Source organism: Pipistrellus kuhlii, unplaced genomic scaffold, assembly GCF_014108245.1.
Source record: "Pipistrellus kuhlii isolate mPipKuh1 unplaced genomic scaffold, mPipKuh1.p scaffold_m20_p_1, whole genome shotgun sequence".
Taxonomy (NCBI): Eukaryota; Metazoa; Chordata; class Mammalia; order Chiroptera; family Vespertilionidae; genus Pipistrellus; species Pipistrellus kuhlii.
In genome coordinates, this window is record NW_023425404.1 from 171,579,609 (window position 1) to 171,599,811 (window position 20,203).

The following is a 20,203-nucleotide window of genomic DNA, read 5'->3' on the forward strand; positions in this document are numbered from 1 at the left end:
AAAGTGCTATTAATATGGTCCTCTAAAATGGTGAGTGAGAAGCACACCAGGATATCTATAAACTACAGACTCCCAGAGCCCACCTATCACTTCAGTCAGGTTTGGGGACCATTACAGTAACAAGTTACTTAGTGTCTGATAATAGCACTCATCCCGCACTAAAGTTACCTCACATAAGACAACAGACCAGTGAAAAGAACTCTGTTTCAAAAAAGAAAAATCCAGATCTCACTGAAGGCTCTCCACTAACAAGAAAAACCTACCTAAGGAGGCCCAAATCACTATGGGATTGTGTCTCTCTCATACTAAAAAATGAGGGGGCTTAATTAGGCAACAGTCCAAATCTGTAATTCTACATTTCTACTGCCAAAAACCTGGAGAAACAATGTTGTAAAAAGGAAAATCATTCTCTTAAGAAAAAACACTGGTGTTTTCAAGGAAGAAGCAAACACATTTTTAATATATATATTTTTAATTCACCAGGAAAATAAATATTTGTGCATGTAGACAGCTTAGAAAGGATTATTAAAGTAAGGCTAGAATTTCTATTATTTGTTACCAGAGCACAATATGAAAACTACAGCAGCTGAAACCAGTTTGGCTCAGTGGATGGAGCATCAGCCTGCGGACTGAAGGGTCCCAGGTTCGATTCTGGTCAAGGGCATGTACCTTGGTTGCGGGCACATCCCCAGTAGGGGGTTTGCAAGAGGCAGCTGATCGATGATTCTCTCTCATCAATGTTTCTAACTCTCCATCCCTCTCTCTTTCTCTCTGTAAAAAATCAATAAAATATGTATTTTTAAAAATATAGCAAATAGTTGGCTGTTTCTAACAAAATACTGGGGTCAAAAAAGTCAGGGTTGAAAGAAGAATTGGTGAAAACTCTAAGTTACAGTTAGGCAGCATTCCTTATTCTCTTTTTCACATCCGTTATGATAGCTAGCCCCTCACCAGCTGATAATACTATAGTCTCAGTTGAGGTGCTATACAAAATTACCAAAGAGAGTACCATTCTATTCATTTCTAGGACTGAAATTAAAAAAGCATCAAGTCTTCCTATCTTTCTAAGGGAAGTTGTGTGAAAATGGAAAATAAATCAGCAGAATAAGAACATTTCTTAATAAATGTTTTAACTTGATAATACTACATATTTAGCTGAAACCGGTTTGGCTCAATGGATAGAGCGTCGGCTTGGGGACTGAAGGGTCCCGGGTTCGATTCCGGTCAAGGGCATGTACCTTGGTTGCGGGCATATCCCCAGTGGGGGGTGTGCAGGAGGCAGATGATTGATGACTCTCATCGATGTTTCTAACTATCTCTCTCCTTTCCTCTCTGTACAAAATCAATAAAATATATTTAAAAAATACTACATATTTATATAAAAGGAAGGAACTAAGGAATTATAGCAATGCTCCATTATCCTTAGCCCACTGTCACTGTGCAATTGTGTTTAAAGGATCTTTTTATTATAAAGGCTAAAGGGATCACTTTAGAGATTGCTTATTTCACAGTTAAGTCCATGGCATCTGTAATAAAATGTATAGGGAAGAATAATATTATAACCACCATCTTATATTCAGACTAGAGGCCTGGTGAACAAAATTCATGCAGGGGGATGGGGTGGGGTTGTCCCTCAGCCCAGCCTGCAACCTCTCCAATCTGGGACTCCTTGAGGCAGGGGTCCTCAAACTTTTTAAAGTGGGGGCCAGATCACGGTCCTTCAGAGAGCTGGAGGGTCGGACTATATGAACTACTAATTCCTACTGTAACACCTCGGCTGCGCTCACCGCCCAAAAAACCTGGCGGGCCGGATCAGACTCCTCTGCGGGCCGCATGTGGCCCGAGGGCCGTAGTTTGAAGACACCTGGCTTGAGGTATGTCTGACTGCCCATATAAACTGGCAGTCGGACATCCCTCTCACAATCCAGGACTGCTGGCTCCCAACTGCTCGCCTGCCTGCCTTCCTGATTGCCCCTAACCACTTCGGCCTGCCAGCCTGATCACCCCCTAACCACTCCCATGCCAGCCTGATTGATGTCTAACTGCTCCCCTGCCAGCCTGTTTGCCCCTAACTTTCCTCCTTTGCCAACCTGGCCACCCCCAACTGTCCTCCCTTGCAGAGTTGATCACCTTCAACTGTCCTCCCTTGCAGGCCTGGTCCCTCCCAACTGCCCTTCCCTGCTAGCCATCTTGTGGTAGCCATCTTGTGTCCACATAGGGGTAGCCATCTTTGACCACATGGGGGCAGCCATCTTGTGTGTTGGAGTGATGGCCAATCTGCATATTACTCTTTTATTAAATAGGATAGAGGCCTGGTGCATGGGTGGGAGCCAGCTGGTTTGCCCTAAAGGGTGTCCTGGATCAGGGTGGAGGTTCCCTTGGAATGTGGGTTGGCCTGAGGGGCCTGTGGTGGTTTGCAGGCTGGCCATGCTCCCCAGCAACCCAAGCAGAGGCCCTGGTATCTGGGATATATTTACTTTCTACAACTGGAACTTTGTAGCCTGGAGCAGAGCCAAGTCTCCTGCTCCTCCCTGGCTTCAGCTGTTTTTGTTTGGATTTGTTTACCTTCTATAATTGAAACTTTGTAGCCTGGAGTGGAGGCTTAGGCCTGCTAGGGCAGGTGGAAAGCTTGGCTTCTTCTGTTGCCAGAGAAATCCAAGCCTCTGTGGCCACAGTCATCATCTTGGTTGGGGTTAATTTGCATATGCACTCTGATTGGTTTGTGAGTGTGGCTTATGTATAATAGCAGAGTGATGGTTAATTTGCATATAACTCTTTTATTAGGTAGGATGAGAGCCAAGGCATAAATCCTTAAAATATTATGAAAAACTGTGTGCTTATATACATTTTTGGAATGACAGGGAACATAATTTTTATTGGATTTTCAAAGATGTCTGTGACCGCTGAAACCAGTTTGGCTCAGTGGATAGAGTGTCGGCCTGAAGACTGAAGGGTTCCGGGTTCGATTCCAGTTAAGGGCATGTACCTTGGTTGTGGGCACATCCCCGGTGGGGGCTGTGCAAGGGGCAGCTGATTGATGACTCTCTCTCATCGATATTTCTAATTCTCTATCCCTCTCTCTTCCTCTCTGTAAAAAATCAATTAAAATATATTTTAAAAAAAGAAAAAGAAAAGAAAACCAGCCCTGTTCTCCATCCAGAGAGGGCGGGTTCATTAAAAAAAAAAAAAAAAAAAAAAGATGCCTGTGACCTAAAAAGTTGAAGGACCATTTTGCAAAGCAATTATCATATGTTTCATTTAATTTAAAGTCACAATTCCAATGTTCTCATAAAGGTCTTTTTTATGTTCTATACCATACTTTCTAAGGGAGGTGATATTTATCACAAGGGAATAAAAACTGCTCCTTGGAATGTGAAAATAATCTTAGTTACCTTAATAGATTGTGTCCCCCGAAGTATATAGAGACATATAGCATGTCTGTGGTCTTAAAATTTCATGTGGGGCAGGGGAAATAAAATGTCTAAAAAGGCACCTTACTGCAGCAACAATGAAAAAAAGGCTGAGAAACACTGGTCTACATTAAGAAAACCCAGAGTAATAGTGTAATAACTATGCTAGTGATGCAAAGTAATATGCAAGATATGATTACCAGTCATGATATGATTGCCTTTGTCCTCACATAGGAAAGAAACTGCTTTACATAAAATGGACTCTGAAGACAAGTTAAGTCCATATGTTGAATAAGCCTCAAAAATTTCAATATCTCTACTCTAACTACACTACTATTTTACACTTTAAGACATATTTAATACAACAAAATTATGTCGTATGAAAGACCTCAACTTTAACAATTAAAATACTTACTTTCTTCCTGCATCCGAGCTAGAATCTGCACATCGGTTACATCATTTAGCTTATAATTAGATCCAATGGAATCTTCATCTAATTCTGAAGCACTTAACTCACTGTCTATAGAGGATTGAGGACTGAGTGGAGGATTTCTGTCTGATGAACTTTTCAAATTACCTTAAAAAAAAAAAATCAAACTTTGGTGAAACAAAAATTGAATAAATTTGATATTATCTTCTGATTCATTTTATTATTTTGCCTTTTGTTTATAAAATTTCCAAATATTGAAATAAAAAATTGACCTTATTAAGAATAAAGAGGGCCATAGAGATTCCTAATACATTATGGCATAACCATAAAACATATTTTCATTTAACTATAACTTATCTATTCCTCTTATAAAACAGATATGCTTTCAAAACAGTTCCTGACAAGTAGTTTTCAATAATGCATATTAGAGGATTTTTCTACAAGATAGCCAATGATATTGCTTGATAAGTAGATGTATTTATGATGTGGCGTTTTCTCCTCCCAAATTCATAGTCATTAGCAAACACTATCATCTTTTCCCTGAATAAAAGTATCTATTTTTCCTAAACCAGAATACTATAATTTGAGGAAAATCAAGATTCCTTAGAAAGTTAGCAACAAACCAAAAAAAGAACACTAGCTCATTTCTCCTATATTATGCCATGTTTACAAAATTATTTTGCCAAACTAGAAATGCTTATCCAAGGAATTATCTGAAATTTAGTAGTGAAGCACAAAAATGGGATGAAGAAAATGACTAGATGAAAAAAGTATTGTGTTGTTCTTAACCAAAAGAGGAAGACAGTGCAGAGGAATAAAAGACATACATATCCAAAAGAGTCTAACTTGTTGCTAAGGAAATGCTTTAATCAGATCACTTTCTAGTGGATAATAACAAAATGACAACAGTTATCACTACTATTTCTGATATGAATTTATTTAAAGAGCTTGTTTTCCAGAATCCTTCACTGTAAGTCAGCTCTAACACAAAGGCATATTAAAAAGAGCAAGAATATGAAATAATATTTATATTATCAAGAAAGGCATAATTAACAGGATATGGAAAGTCAGGCTGAAACAGTGCTGGAATAAAAATATTTTATATTAAACAAATATAGCAGATTAAACTCTTTAGTATGACAGTAATGGGTGAAATATGTAGCAAGTTAACAACCTATGTGCAAAGCAAACAGCAGGTCAATAAAGTCATCAAATTAAAAAGCACTCAGGTAAAAAATGTGAGATAGTTAATAATACTTTAACTTTTAAGGAAATTATAATAATTTTCCATAACAACAGCGGCAATAAGAGTAACTGAATTAGTGAATTCTAATGAACAGTAAGCTACAGAGTAACCTTGCAGTTTTAGAACCAAAGTGGAACATTCTTTCCCTCCAATGTCATTTAGGGTTCCAAATATTCTTTTAGCACATTCACATATAACCTTATACATTACTTAAGTGTAATATCAATATTAAAATCCTATAAAAATGTTTTTAATTCTGTAGCTTTTATAATCCAAGCAAGATATGAAATAAGCACCTACTGGTAAAATAATCAAGCTTGGGACCAACCTTATTTAATGAAGCCAGATTTAAAAACTTTTAAGTACATGCTAGAGAAAACTTCATGGATGTAAAACGGCTCATCTCTATCCCTCTGCGGTGCCAAGCAGACCTTCAATGATATATTCTCTGATCAGTTAAAAGTTTCATAAATAAAATAACTACTGAAGAATAAGGTATTTTCTCAGATAGGGCAGTAAGTTAAAACCCATTCTTTAAGCATTCCATTTCATTTTCTCCTTACCTGAATTTCCAGGAAGTATTAGCTGTTTGACTATAGGAGGTCGCACTGGGGTTGAGGATGGAGAATTGAAACCACTGCTGTATGGGCTACTTGCATTTGGACTATAAGGGCTTGTATAACTCACGGAGTTGAAAGGATTATTATATAAATTCTGCCTCTTGAGAGCTGTATTAATGAAAAGGGGGAAGTCAAATTTAATAACTGAGAAAAAGTTAACATTTTATTACAAAATTTTCCTAGTATAAAATAAGTCATTACCTATCTCAGTTTCAATACAGAAACATTCTTATAGTAGGAGAAAATATATCCTATTAATAATCTCAACAAAATATTTTCATTATCTTAAATTGTGTTATGTGAGGAAAAGAGTAGCCACAACAACAAAGTAATAGCATAGAAAAAATATCTCAACAAATTATTAGCCACTAAATGAATGTTCCGCTATTTAATTAGAAAGTTTATTCCACTGTATCAACCTCAAATGACCTTGAAAAATAAAATGAATGTAAAGGCAATTTATATTTTCTCATTTTTCAACAACAAACATTTTGTGTTAAAAAACAAAAACAAAACACAGTATGAAATAATGAGTTTTTTAAAAGCCTTTTCAAAGTTTGGATTTTTTTTGGGAAAAGAGCAATAATAAGTAGGTTAAGGTCAAACATGGGAAAATTCTCTTTTAAAAAAAAAGTCCTCCTCCCTCCCATTTTCTGGCTCAATAAGAATATTTCTGCCAAAAAGAAAAAAAAAAAAAATTGTGCCATGCATATAAAATAGAAACAATACTAAAAATAGGGCTAAGATATCAAATGCAATTATGTACAAGAAATATTAATACTTGAAATAGTACTTCTTTCTTCTACCTTATTCTAAAATCCACAGTTTATTCAACATTTCTAACTATCAGCAAATTACTGTGTAGAAATAGAGACACAGGTGACATGGTGCTTTTTCTCAAGAGGACAAGTAGTTTAGCCAGAAAAAAACACACACAATTATTTCAAGACAAAATGAAAGGAGTATTATCATAAAGATGCTAAGGTTTATGGAAATTATGAGATAAGAGTAAGGTATCACAATTGTGGGAAACTATGTAAGGCTTTTGGCAGGAGAGGCACTGCTAGAGTCTTGAGAGGATGAATAATATGCTTCTGAAAGTGAGGAAAGTATGTGCTTTGTCTGTTTTTATAACATGAACAGAAGCAGTGTCTTGAAAATGCACAGTATGTTCAGGGATTAAGAGCGAATAATCTAGAAAGGTAAAGCACGTGGTGAGGTACAATAGGGAAAACCAGCTGGGGCCAGGTCATGGGAGGCCTGGGACACTCTGCTCAGGAGTCTGAACCTCAATCAGCAGCAATGACAGTGCCATCAGTGATTTTGGAGCAAGAGATATATGATCCAATCAATTGGGGGGGAAAAACTGAGGGTGATTCTGAAGTTGAATAGATAAGCTTGAAATAGGCAATATAGGTGACCAAAAAAAAAAAAAAAGGAATAAACATTAATCACTGGGAAAAGGTAAAAAAAAAAAAAAAAAAAAAAATGACGACTCTGAAGTTACTGAATAGTGTAAAAGTCGAACAGATTAGTTTTATATACAATATAATTCACACTGGGACAACATACCTCATTTTATAATATTTAGTATGTAGTGTGTACTAGTAGCATGGTCTCCAAAATACTGACCTGAACAGATATGGGGCTGCTAATTTCTTCCTATCTCTTTATTCCTCCATCTCCTTTGAAACTCATTCTCTTTAATTAATTATTTATTTAATCACTAGTATTTCAAGTCCTCAGCCCTTTTATCTTCTCACTCTATACCATGTTCTCTTTCCTGGGAAATCTCATTCCCACCCATGACATTAGTTACTGTCTATATTCCTCAAACTCATTATTTTTATGCCCAGTCCTAAGCTTTTCTGAGCTCCAGTTCCATATACACTGCCCATTCACTCTCCCCTGTGGGTATGGAAAATCTGTCCCAGAGCCAACATCCAAACTCACAATTCTCCCACTAAAAACAGAATTCCCTTTCTGGGGTCCCTATGTAAAAATGCTAACATTTCTCCTATCACACAGCTGGAAACCCAGAAATCAATGCTGATACTTTCCCCTCCTTTCCTCATATTAGGTTCATTCCTTTTTACTTCCACTTTTGCATCACTGCCCTTTCACCTCCATCCCCCACATTACCCAGTTATCCTCATCAATCCTCCTCAAGAGCATCCTACACTCACTCCTGGCCTTCTCATCTAGTCTCCACACTATAGTAAGCAAGACTATCAAAATGTAAACCTTGTCTTCCCGCTCACACACACCCTCTTAAATAAAACCCTTTGATATCTTCCATTTTAGAATCAGATCCGAAATCTTTAATGTGGTCTATAAGGCCTTGCAGAGTCTGGCTCCTTCATGCATTCTGGCGTTATCATACATCGCTTCCTTCCTGCAGCCACCTAGTTCCTCATACATGCCACACTTCCTCCCACACACCCACATAGGCCCTTCTCTACCAGAAACACCCTACCTCCTTTTTCCCCTTAGCCCACTTAAATTTTTCTGAGTCTTTAGGATTCAGGTTACAAATCACTTCCTGAGGTAAAATTCCTGTTCCTTTATTACAGATCACCCTTTAAAATAATTATTTGTATTTATGTTTCCCCTACTAGATGATAAACTCCATGAATGCAGACACAATGTTAGTTTTTCCTCTGTCCTTTCCCCAAATCCTAATAACAGGCTCTCAATAATATTAATTGACTATAGTATATGCATGAATGAATAACGTTAATTTGAACACAGATGATACTGAATACCATATGAATGGATGAAATAATCAACAGAGAAGTGGGGCAAAAAGAGACCTGAGGTACCCTAAATTTAAAAGATGGCTTGATGGCCCTGGCAAGTGTTGCTCAGTGGTGAAAGTGTTCCTTGCATTGAAGGGTCACGGTTTTGATTCCCAGTAAAGACACACACTGTGGCTGTTGGTTCAATCCTGGTCAGGATGCATGGTGAGGCAACCAATCAATGTTTCTCTCTCAGATCAACATTTCTCTCTCTCCCTCTTCCTTTCTCTTTCTAAAATCAATGAAAAACATATCCTCAGGTGAGGTTAAAAAAGGGAAGAAACAGCCGAAACCGGTTTGGCTCAGTGGATAGAGCATCGGCTTGCGGACTGAAAGGTCCCAGGTTCGATTCTGGTCAAGGGCATGTACCTTGCATCCCCAGTAGGGGGTGTGCAAGAGGCAGCTGATTGATGTTTCTAACTCTCTTTCCCTCTTTCTTTCTCTGTTAAAAAAAAAAATCAATAATATATGTATATTTTTTTTAAAAAAGAAGAAGAAACAGATGGCCAGATAGGAGTAGGAGGAATGTAAAATTTTAATGGCATAGTATTTTAGCATGGGATGATGAAAAAGTTCAGAGATGGGTGTGGTGATGTTGCATACCACTATGAATGTACTTAATGCCACCTAACTGTATATTTAAAAATGGTTAAAATGGGAAATTTTATGTTATGTAAAATTTACCATACATACACAAAAGAGGGGCAAAGGAAGAACCTTCAAAGAAGATGGAAAAGAAAACAGCAGAGAGGGTTGGAGAAGGTAAAGAAGATAATGCACTACTATAAAAAACCAGAGAACATCATCTTAGGAACAGGTGGTAGTGCCCTGCAGAGAAGCCGAGTGTGATGGAGCAGACATTGTCTGCCAGGAAGTTCTTTGCCTTATCAAAAACACCTTTAAAAAAACAAGCTCTCTTCCAACTTGGAAAAGGGGGGTTTATGATTACAAGGTTCTGACTTGAAATAGCCAAGTCATTTTTCCTTTAAGTATTTATAGCTCTAGCTACTGCTCTGAGCATATATGGCTACAGAATATAGACACTGTTAAACAGATCCAGTCCATGATTACATCTAGTAAAGAGCAACAGCTTCTCTTACACTCTCCTACTATCTTTAATACCCTTTACAATAAAGCAAAAAGCCACTCATTCAAACTGTTATTTTTGAGGAGTAACAACTTTGGTTTTTCTCCTATAAGTCTAAATTGGTAATTATCAATTGCTAATAGTTCCCATTCCTTAGGATATTTTAAACCAGAGATTGATAAACTATAGCCTGTGAGTCAAATCCAGCCCACCACCTGTTTTTGTAAATAAAGTTTATTGGAACACTGCCATGCATGTTCATTTATGTACTAACTATGGCTACTTCTGCAATAGAGCAAAGCTGAGTAATTGCAACAGAGTCCTCATAGCCCACAAGCCTCAACTATTTATTATCTGGTTCTTAAAAAAAAAAAAAGTTTGCCAACTCCTGTTTTACATGTTTATTTATCTATTTATTGTATGCTTCCCCCCATTAGAATATAAGTTTCAGAAAGTAAGGGACTTTTTCTACTATTTTATTAATTGCTATATCCTCAGAGTTATCCTCAGAGTTAAAACAATACCTAGCACATGGTAGATTATGAACATATAACTTCTGAATGATGAAATTTAAAAATATATATATATTTTTATTGATCTTTATAAAGAGAGAAAGGGGGAGAGAGAGAAACATCAAACATTATATCGATAGGTTGCCTCCTGCATGCCCCCTACTGGGGAATCAAGCCTGCAACCAGGGCATGTGCCCTGACCCAGGATTGAACCTGTGATCTCTGAGGGCATGGGATGATGCTCAATCCACTGAGCCACACCAGCTGGGGTGGGTGCTGAAAATTTTTAATTAAGTTGTAAAATGTACTTACATTATTTATAAGGTAAAATAGAATACTAGAAAATTGCTCATAAAAACAGGTTAGTAGTAGACATATCTAAATAATAGCACCTAACTGAAATTAATTTAAAAATTTCCAATTTTTTAAAAAAAATATTTTTATTGATTTCAGAGAGGAAGGAAGTGGGGTAGAGAAATAGAAACATCAATGATGAAAGGGAATCACCGATTGGCTGCCTCATGGACACCCTGAGGGAATTGAGCCTACAACAAGGCATATGCCCTGACCAGGAATCAAACTGTGACCTCTTGGTTCATGGGTAGATGTTCAAACACTGAGCAACACCCGCCAGGCCAACTGTTTTTAAATTGTGAAATACTAGCTTGTTTACATATTTCTAAAAATATCTTATGAATCAAACTTAAATCAAGCTCCAGAATATAATTCTAGAGACACTTGATATCCAGACAAAAGCATTTAAAAAACTACATCAAGGCTGTTGCTTTTTACAAAGGGATTCTCCACCCAGAGGAAAAGTTAACCCTTTGCACTCCGCTGTCCCCTCTCAGGGGACATTGGAATTCTAGCATATCACTCGGATGTCCCCTCTCAGGGGACATTGCAGTTTATTAGTGATTACAGGGAATTGAGTTAATTCAACGCACGTTTCCGCCGTTAGCGTGGAGTAGCTGGTAGCCAATGTCCAGAATGGTTCGGAGTGCAAAGGGTTAAAACTTTAGTGTCAAGATAGGCTCAGAAGCTCTGTAATCATATCCAGATGTTATTTTCATATAATAACCAAACTCCTTATAACCAACTTACTGCATTTTTACTGTATGCCCATTTAACTGTTTAGTCTCCTCTTTGTCTCCCCTGACCATTTTCAGTTTACAGTCTAACCAGAGAACTCATTATTTCGATAATAAAGTCAAAACAAGCAAATTTAAATAAATCACTGCTAAGTAAATATAAACCAAAGAACTCAAAAACCTATTTTGAATTAGTACTCAAATCAATCCTTTCCTATGAGAATATTCCAGAGAAGAGTAACTTTCTTAAGAGACTGAAATTCTAAGAGTCAGTAATATTTTCCTATATTTCTACCCACACTGGCATACTACACTAAATGCCACAGTCACAGTTACATTTTGCCAGCTTTGTTAATGCCATAAACAAAAAAGCATAAAAGCAATTTAAACTTTAAATGACAAGTTAAAAGAAAAACATAACAAGGAAAGGAAATGAATACATTTACTAAGCACTCTGAATCAGAAAAACATGATAGGCTCTTTCATAAACATTACATTTAATCCTTAAAACAACTTTACAAGGTTCTCTGTTCTTATGAGAAAACTGATAAGTAATGCGCAGTCACACAGTAACTACTAGGAAGTGCTAGAGTGAGAACAAGGTCTTAAACTGTATCTTTCTACCCCAAAAGAATTTCCACAGTGGTGAGATAATTAGACAAACATTTTTAAAGTAGTTATTTGTTTCAATTTGTATTAGAAAAACAGAGATAACATATAAAATCCAATTATTTCTTGAATATTTTCTTTAGAACGAAACTAAATAAAAATAATATTGCAAAAAAAGAAAAATAAATAATAGAACTATATTATATGCATATAGCAAAAACTCATAATGACATGCACAATGAGATTTGAAAAACATTATCAGGCAAAGAACTGCCTTCCTAAAAACAAACTGCAACATATATTTGTTTTTTTCTTTGTTTGTTTGTTATTATAGGAAGCAAAGAGATGATTTTACAAGTGAAATTATAGGCATACCTGACATAGTTTGATCAAGTTTGTGGATAAGAGATTTTTTAGCACATTCAACATCAGGACTTGGGTAATCCAAAACTTGCCTGCACCAAACTAATGGGCTAACCGATTTCTGCATTGGTGTAAGTTTTTTCTTTGGTGATGAATACAGCCTAGAAGAAAAATAAAACAAAAACAAAAGGGTAACCTTCATTATTAAGCACAAGATTAAAAGAGGGATCCTTTTGGATAGGTTTAAATGGATGAGGGGAGTAAAAATTGGAGTATGTTTAAAATCACCCACATTTTACTTTGTGCACAGGAATAACACTATAACCATCAATATAAACCCAAATCTCAACTATTTTTAAAAAAAAATATTTAATTGATTTTTTACAGAGAGGGAGGGAGAGAAAAGAGAAACATCAATCAGCTGCCTCTTGCACACCCCGCACTGGGGATGTGCCTGCAACCAAGGCACATGCCCTTGACTGGAATGGAACCTGGGACCTTTGAGTCCACAGGCTGACGCTCTATCCACTGAGCCAAATCTCAACTATTCAATGAACCCAAAGGAGGCCAACTGTCTAATCCAAAAGTGTCTTTTACTCTCTTTATAAAAACTATGAGGAAACATCTATCTTTAAAATAGTTTATTCTGTTTTTATTAGTACACTAGAGGCCCGATGCCTTTCTACTTCCCAGTTCCCTTCCTACCACAAGCCACACAAAACCCACCATAAGTAATTCATTCCTTTTAGTTAAGCAGTACCCACTCTGTAGCCCTCTTTCTTTTCAAATAATAATGTGTCAGAGAAAAGCATCACTTAAGTCCTTAATAACTGAATATGAATTAATTTATAAAATTAGATCAACCTAAGGAAAGAAGGGATAATATTTTATAAGTTTCTGGGTAAGATACACACAAAAAGCAGAACCCAGGGGTGGGATACACTTAAATTTCTTATATTATTATTATTTTTTTTTTCAGATTAGTTCCTATTATGTCAATTGATGTTATTTCAAATATGAACCCGTACGAAAAACATGAAGTTACTTGAATTCTAACCAAAGTGGTTTTTAAACTGACACTTTAAATATACCCCTACAGTACCAGAATCGACAAAATATTTCCTAATGGTATTATGTGCTTTTTTCCATCCCTTCACTCTTCCCTATCTAAAACTTAGGTCTGTCATTCATATCTGATTTAGATCACCAAGACTAACAGGGAAAATTATTTCTCTAGTCTACAATTCATATTCATTTGGACAAAAATAATGAGATAGATTTGTGAAATAACTCAAAATTACATCAATGGGATTCATTCCATTTCCTACTTAAATACTGCAAATGTCTCATAACAAATATCTCCCTCAGCATCCCATAATTATCACATACTGATATTCTATGTTAGCAAGTATTTAGTAAGTAAAATCTATAGATGACACACATTCATAAACACCCTTTGTGATATTAACACACTCTTTCAATATATAACTTTCTCCTGTACTACTGGTTTCACACAATTTATCCTCATGACTCACGTGTACATAGTATATTCCTCTACTATCCTATATAATAAAAGCCCAATATGCTAAGTGTCCTGTCAACTATTCAACCAATCAAAGCATAATATGCTAATGACATGCTAAGGCTGCTCAACCACTCGCTATGATGTGTACTGACCACCAGGGGGCAGACACTCCAACTAGGTTAGCTTGCTGCTGGGGTCCAGCCAATCGGTACTAAGTGAGATGGGCTGGACATGCCCTGGAGCCCTCCCTTGGTCCCTCCCCAGCTGGCCAATCTCCCGTGTCTCTCCCTGGCCCCAATCTTGCACTGGTGGGGTCCATCGGCCTGGCTTGCACCCTCTTGCAATCCGGGACCCCTCAGGGGATGTCAGAGAACTGGTTTCATCCTAATCCCGCAGGCCAGGCCGAGGGACCCTACTGGTTCATGAATTTGTGCACTGGGCCTCTAACTAGCTATAAAAATAATTTTTAAAAGTGCAAACAATATGAGTGAGCCTCAGAAAACATGCTCAGTGAAAGAAGCCAGACACAAAAGAACATATACTGTATTATCCCATTTATAAGAAACTATAGGCCCAGTGCATGAAATTTGTGTGTGTGTGTGTGTGTAGGGGACGGGGGGTGGGGGGGGAGAGGGTCCCCTCAGCCCAGCCTGCACCCTCTCCAATCCAGGACCCTTTGGGGGATGTCCAACATCCCTCTCACAATCCTGGACCGTTGGCTCCTAATTGTTCACCTGCTTGCTCACTGCCTGCCTACCCCCACCCCCGCCCCGCTTGCCTGGTTGCCCTATGCAGCCTGCTGTTCAGTTGTCTGGTCGCCCCTCACTTAACCCCCTGCCGACCTAGTCATAAGCAGCCATCTTGTGAGGGTGTGAGAGTTAATTTGCATACTACCTCTTTATTATATAGGATGTCTAGAAAAGAACATGGAGCAGGAAGTAGATTAGTTGTTGCTGAGGGCTGGAGATAGGAATGGAGATGAGGTTTTTCTTAGGGTGATATAAATGTTCTAAAAATTATATGATAGTGATAATTGTGCTGTGCCATGACTGTAAATATACTACAACATTGAATTACAAAATGATTTTTATCGTACATAAATTACACGGGTACCAGTGAATCTTATAGTATATATTATGTCTTAATAAAGCTGTTTATAAAAAAGTTGTAAGGTGCTTGTAGCATATTTAAAAATACAAAAACTACGGTAAACTAAATAAACGAAACATTGATAATTTAAAATCAATTAAACTAAAACATCACCATCTATCTCCATATACCCATGAATTATAGTTTTCCTGTTTTTTTGTCAATGGCACTGTAATTCTTTCAGTTAGAAAAGCTAAAAACTTAAGAGTAAATTTGAATTTCTCCATCTTTTTTATTTCCTACACTCACCAAAAATCTGAAAATAATTTCTGCTGATTCTATATGTATAAATTACCCCCATTATTCTTACATGTATAATCCTGCTAATCCTACATATATAATTTCCTCCTACTATTCCTACATCTACTCCCCTAACTAGCAATAGAAAATGCTCCTTCCTTCCATTTATAGTGAAAAGTTAATGTGGCAATTGTGCCATTCCTAGAGTGATGAAAAGGGGGAGACTGACTCAATAATCCCTGGGACATGTCAACTATCTTCTACCACGCTAACCTCTGATTTCAGTGCCCGCCACTATCCTCAAGTAAAGTCAGAGGGTTTGGGCCTATATAGTATTGGCACAAAATTATTCTTCAGTCAGGGAACCTTTGGTTGTGGTTTTAAAGTTCTTTTAAACCTGCCAGAGGACACATGAGCTGGGTTGTAGCATGCAACAGGATCTTCCTTTAGCAAGCCAAGTTGTTTTAGTCCCTGAGTTTTAAAGAGAAAATCCTAAGTCTTACTTCAATCTTTTTCAAAAGGCTTTCCAAATGCTACAGTTCTGACTACTTATCATGTCAACATAGTGCTCTACTCATAGATATTCAGTGTTTGAATATTCCTAGCATGACCATTCACCCCAGCTTGCCCAGAAAGTCCTAATTTAAGCCTGTTGCTTTGACACCCCAACACTTTGATTCTTAAATAGTGTCCAGGTTACTATAATAAATTACATAATCACTTTAGTTTTTCCTAATTTTCAGAAGCTTACTATTTTATGACTTATAACTGTATATAAAGCAAAATTACTAGAATACAATACTTACTCCTGCAACAGAGCACTAATTATTTCTGGTTACGTTTGACACCATACTGTATTCTTTAAAGACATACTTGAGTGATTTTGTCCCAGGGAGCCTCTAGCAATGTGTGGAGATATTTTTGTTTGGCTAGGAATGCTGCTAGACATCCAACCATGGATAGAACAGCTCCCACAACAAAGAATTATCTGGTCCTAAATATCTATATACTCATATAAGAAAGTTAGTAAGATCAAAATAATATCTTATTAATATGTTTTTAGTTACTTCAGAGAGAGGAAGGGAGAGGGAGAGACAGGAACATCCCTGATGAGGGAGAATCATTAATCGGCTGCCTCCTGCATGCCCCCTTCTAGGGATGGAGCCTGCCACCGGGGCATGGGTCCCTGACCGGAATCAAACCCGGGACCCTTCAGTCTGCAGGCCGACGTCCTATCCACTGAGCCAAACCTGCTACAGCCAAAATACTGTTTTTTAAATGTAAATGTTTTATAAGAGGAACTAGACAAATCTGATCTTAATCACTTATCTTGATTTTCATGCAGTCAATTATAAGATAATGGGATGAAAAGTAAAGAGTACCACTATGGACTCAATACTTGAGTTTGGATTCGTTATGCCACATGCTTTAGGGCACAAGAGGTTGGTAAAGCTCAGGAGGTCAGTTTCCTAGCCCATAAAAGTAACTGTGCCTTGGTTCCCACCTATATATTGTATTATTGCCACACTAATCTTTCCAAAACAGTATTTTGTGAAGATATTGAATATTCATCCTTGTCATGTGGCTAAGTTAGGCTGAAGCATCGTCCTATACATTTAAAGGCTGTACATGGGAAGCAACCTATCGATGTTTCTCACATCCATGTTTCTGTTTCTCTCTCTCTCTCAAAATTAAAAAAAGAATATTGAAACACTCAAGAATATTGAACACTCAAAAAATCTTCTCCTAGCCCTAGCCCCATGGTAGGCAAACTGAGGCACTCTAGCTATATGCAGCTCTTTGTTCTCTTGAGTGTGCTCTTCCACAAAATACCACGGCCTGGGTGAGTCTATTTTAAAGAAGTGGTGTTAGAAGAAGTTTAAGTTCAAAAAATTTAGCTCTCAAAAGGAATTTCAATTTTAAAAAGCAGCTTCAAAAAACCAAGATGACAACCTAGGTAAGCACCTAAACTACTGCCTCGCATAACAATTTCAAAACAACAACTAAAAGACAGAACGGACATCATCCAAAACCACAGGAAAGCTGGCGGAGTGGAAAATCTACAACCAGAAAGGAGAGGGGCTCATGGATCAGGGAGGCCGCAAAGCAGTGAAGTAGGGAGACGTGCGCGCAGAGAGGAGGGGCGGACGAGTGTCTGGCTGGTGGGAGGGGAAAGGAAGCCCCCGACTGCACTGAACCCCAACCCCGCCCAAAACCCTTGGACTCAGGCTCATACAGTGGAGTCTGGACTGTAGAGAAAGGCACCTGGAGACTCAGAGACTGGGAAACTCGAAGGAGCTGGGAGCTGCAGCAGGCAGGGTCTAGGGTTGTGCATGCAAGTGAGCGCTCAGAGAGGTCTGACCGTGGATTGCCACAGCCACTCCATAGTGGAAGGAGTCCGAAGCTCCTGACCACTGAATCCCAGTTCCGACTGCACTGAGCACTGAAACCCAGTTCCGGGCAAGCCCCTAGAGCCCCCACGCTCTTACAAGGGGAATCTGGACTGTCAGGCAGAAACTTAAGGGATCCATGGAAGGCAGAGGTCTGAGGCGCGCGCACAGGGGTAGGGCTGACGGGAAGCCAAGGCTGTCGGCTCAGCCCTGAGACTGCCCCATCCAAGCAGAGCGCAGAGGCTTTTGAAATTTTGCAAGTCTGATCCTATAAAATTGTCTCCACTACACATACAGCTGATACTCATATCCAATTAGCCTGCAGGACAATTCCTCCCAGTGATACCAACAGCAATCAAGACTTAACTACAACAAGGCTGTACACACAGTACACAAAGGGGAGCACCAAGAGTGTCTACCTCAGGTAACTGGGGGGGCTGCCCCACAGGCCCATATAAGACACCAAACACACAAAGCTACCCTACCAATTCAGGGAAGCAGCGAAAATGGGGAGACAAGGAAACAGATCTCAAATGAAAGAAATGGAGAACAAAAGACTGGATATAGAGTTCAAAACCACGTTTTTTCAAGAATTTCCTAAAAAAGGCCAATAAATTTAACAAGACCCTCAAGGATATGAAAAAGGACCAACTAAAAATTAAACATACACTGACTGAAATAAAAAATATTATACAGAGACCCAACAGCAGACTAGAGGAACACAAGAATCAAGTCAAAAATTTGAAATACAAAGAACCAAAGGACACTCCTCCGGAGAAGCAAGAAGAGAAGAGAATCCAGAAAATTAAAGATAGTGTAAGGAGCCTCTGGGACAACTACAAATGTACCAACATCAGAATTATGGGAGTGCCAGAAGAGAGAGAGCAAGATACTGAAAACCTATTTGAAGAAATAATGACAGAAAACTTCCCCCACCTGATTAAAGAAATAGACTTACAAGCTCAGGAAACACACAGAACCCCAAACAAGAGGAATCCAAAGAGGACCACACCAAGACACATCATAATTAAAATGCCAAGAGCAAAAGACAAAGAGAGAATCTTATAAGCAGCAAGAGAAAAACAGTTGGTTACCTATAAGGGAGCACTCATTTGATTATCAGCTGATTTCTCAACAGAAACTATGCAGGCAAGAAGGGAGTGGCAAGAAATATTCAAAGTGATGAATATTGAGAACCTACAACCAAGATTACTCTACCCAGCAAAGTTATCATTCAGAATTAAAGGGCAGATAAAGAGCTTCACAGATAAGAAAAAGCTAAATGAGTTCATCACCACCAAACCAGTATTATATGAAATTCTGAAAGGTATTCTTTAAGAAGAGAAAGAAAAAGAAAAAGGTAAAGATAAAAATTATGATCAACAAATTCAAACATATCAACAAGTGAATCTAAAAATTAAGTGAATTAAAAATCTGAGGAACAGAATAAACTGGTGAATATAATAGAATCAGGGGCAAAGAAAGGGAGTGGATTGATAATTATCAGGGGAAAAGAGGTGTGGGGGTGCAGAAAGAGACTGAACTAAAATCGAACACCTATGGATGAAGACAATGAAGGGCAGAGGGTGGGGTGGGAAACAGGTGGAAGGGAGCTATGGGGTGGGGGAGAAGGGGAAACAATTGTAATAATCTGAGCAATAAAGATTAAATTAAAATTAAAAAAAAAAGAAAGAAATCTCAATCTTGTACTGTTGATATTTGGCTCTGTTGACTAATGAGTTTGCCGACCACTGCCCTAGCTGGTTTGGCTCAGTGGATAAAGTGTCGGCCAGGGGACCAAAGGGTCCCAGGGTTCAATTCCGGTCAAGGGCATGTACTTTGGCTGCAGGATCCTCGCCGAGCTGGGCCCTGGTCAGGGCTTGTGCAGGAGACAACCAATCAATGTGTTTCTTTCAGGCGGCTGAGGTTAGAATGGAACAGATGAAACAAGAATGGCATGAGTAGAAAGTTAAATGGAGGTTCATTTTACTGTCACTCTACTTTTGTTTTTTTGAAATTTTCCAAAATAAAATGTTTTAAGTTCAATGGAAAGATAGGGGAGACTGGAAATAAAATAATAAATACAGTGAATATGATGATGACAATGATGAAAGCTAATACTTATACTATATATATATTACACACACACACATATATATATATTACACTAAATTCTCTAATCTCTATCGGGGTATGGCCTACAATAATCTAAAATAATAAAAGTGTAATATGGTAATTAGACCAGCCGTCCTTCCGGATGACCTTCCGGACAAAAGCTGGGTCTGCAAGCGAAGCCCGGGTTCTGGGTGCCAGAGGGAGGCCCGTGCTGGCAGCTGGGGGAAGGAAGGCCTACTCTTGCACAAATTTTGTGCACCAGGCCTCTTGTGATCTCTATAGTCTTGTGCTACATGACAAGACAATGAGGATTACATATAGGATGGTCCCACATGGGGCTGAAAAATTCCTATGGCCTAGTGATGCTGTTGACATTGCTATGTCTTAGGGCAGTGGTTGGCAAACTCATTAGTCAACAGAGTCAAATATCCACAGTATAACGATTGAAATTTCTTTTGAGAGTCGAAAACCTACTTCTGCGCATGGGCCACCAAGTTTCAATTGCACTGTACGTGTGCACCCACCTGTGGTATATTGTGGAACAGCCACACTCAAGGGGCCAAAGAGCTGCATGTGGTTCGAGAGCCACAGTTTGCCGACCACTGTCTTAGAGCAAGA

At 38.3% G+C, this 20,203-nt stretch overlaps 1 protein-coding gene across 5 annotated transcripts in view; it reads right to left on the bottom strand.

The window, feature by feature from the left end:
- The window catches only part of SLAIN2 (SLAIN motif family member 2), a 68,632-nt gene that overhangs the window by 38,075 nt on the left and 10,354 nt on the right, over positions 1–20,203 (bottom strand). For all 5 annotated transcript variants that reach the window (XR_006739985.1, XM_036417007.1, XM_036417037.2 and 2 more), the window contains exons 2-4: positions 12,179–12,327; positions 5,650–5,814; positions 3,826–3,987 (exon numbers count right to left, since the gene is read on the bottom strand). Coding sequence is in view for 4 of the 5 variants with exons in the window: in XM_036417007.1 (XP_036272900.1) it covers positions 3,826–3,987; positions 5,650–5,814; positions 12,179–12,327 (476 nt within the window). In the remaining variant the exon portion in view is untranslated. The remainder of the gene's footprint in view (positions 1–3,825; positions 3,988–5,649; positions 5,815–12,178; positions 12,328–20,203) is intronic.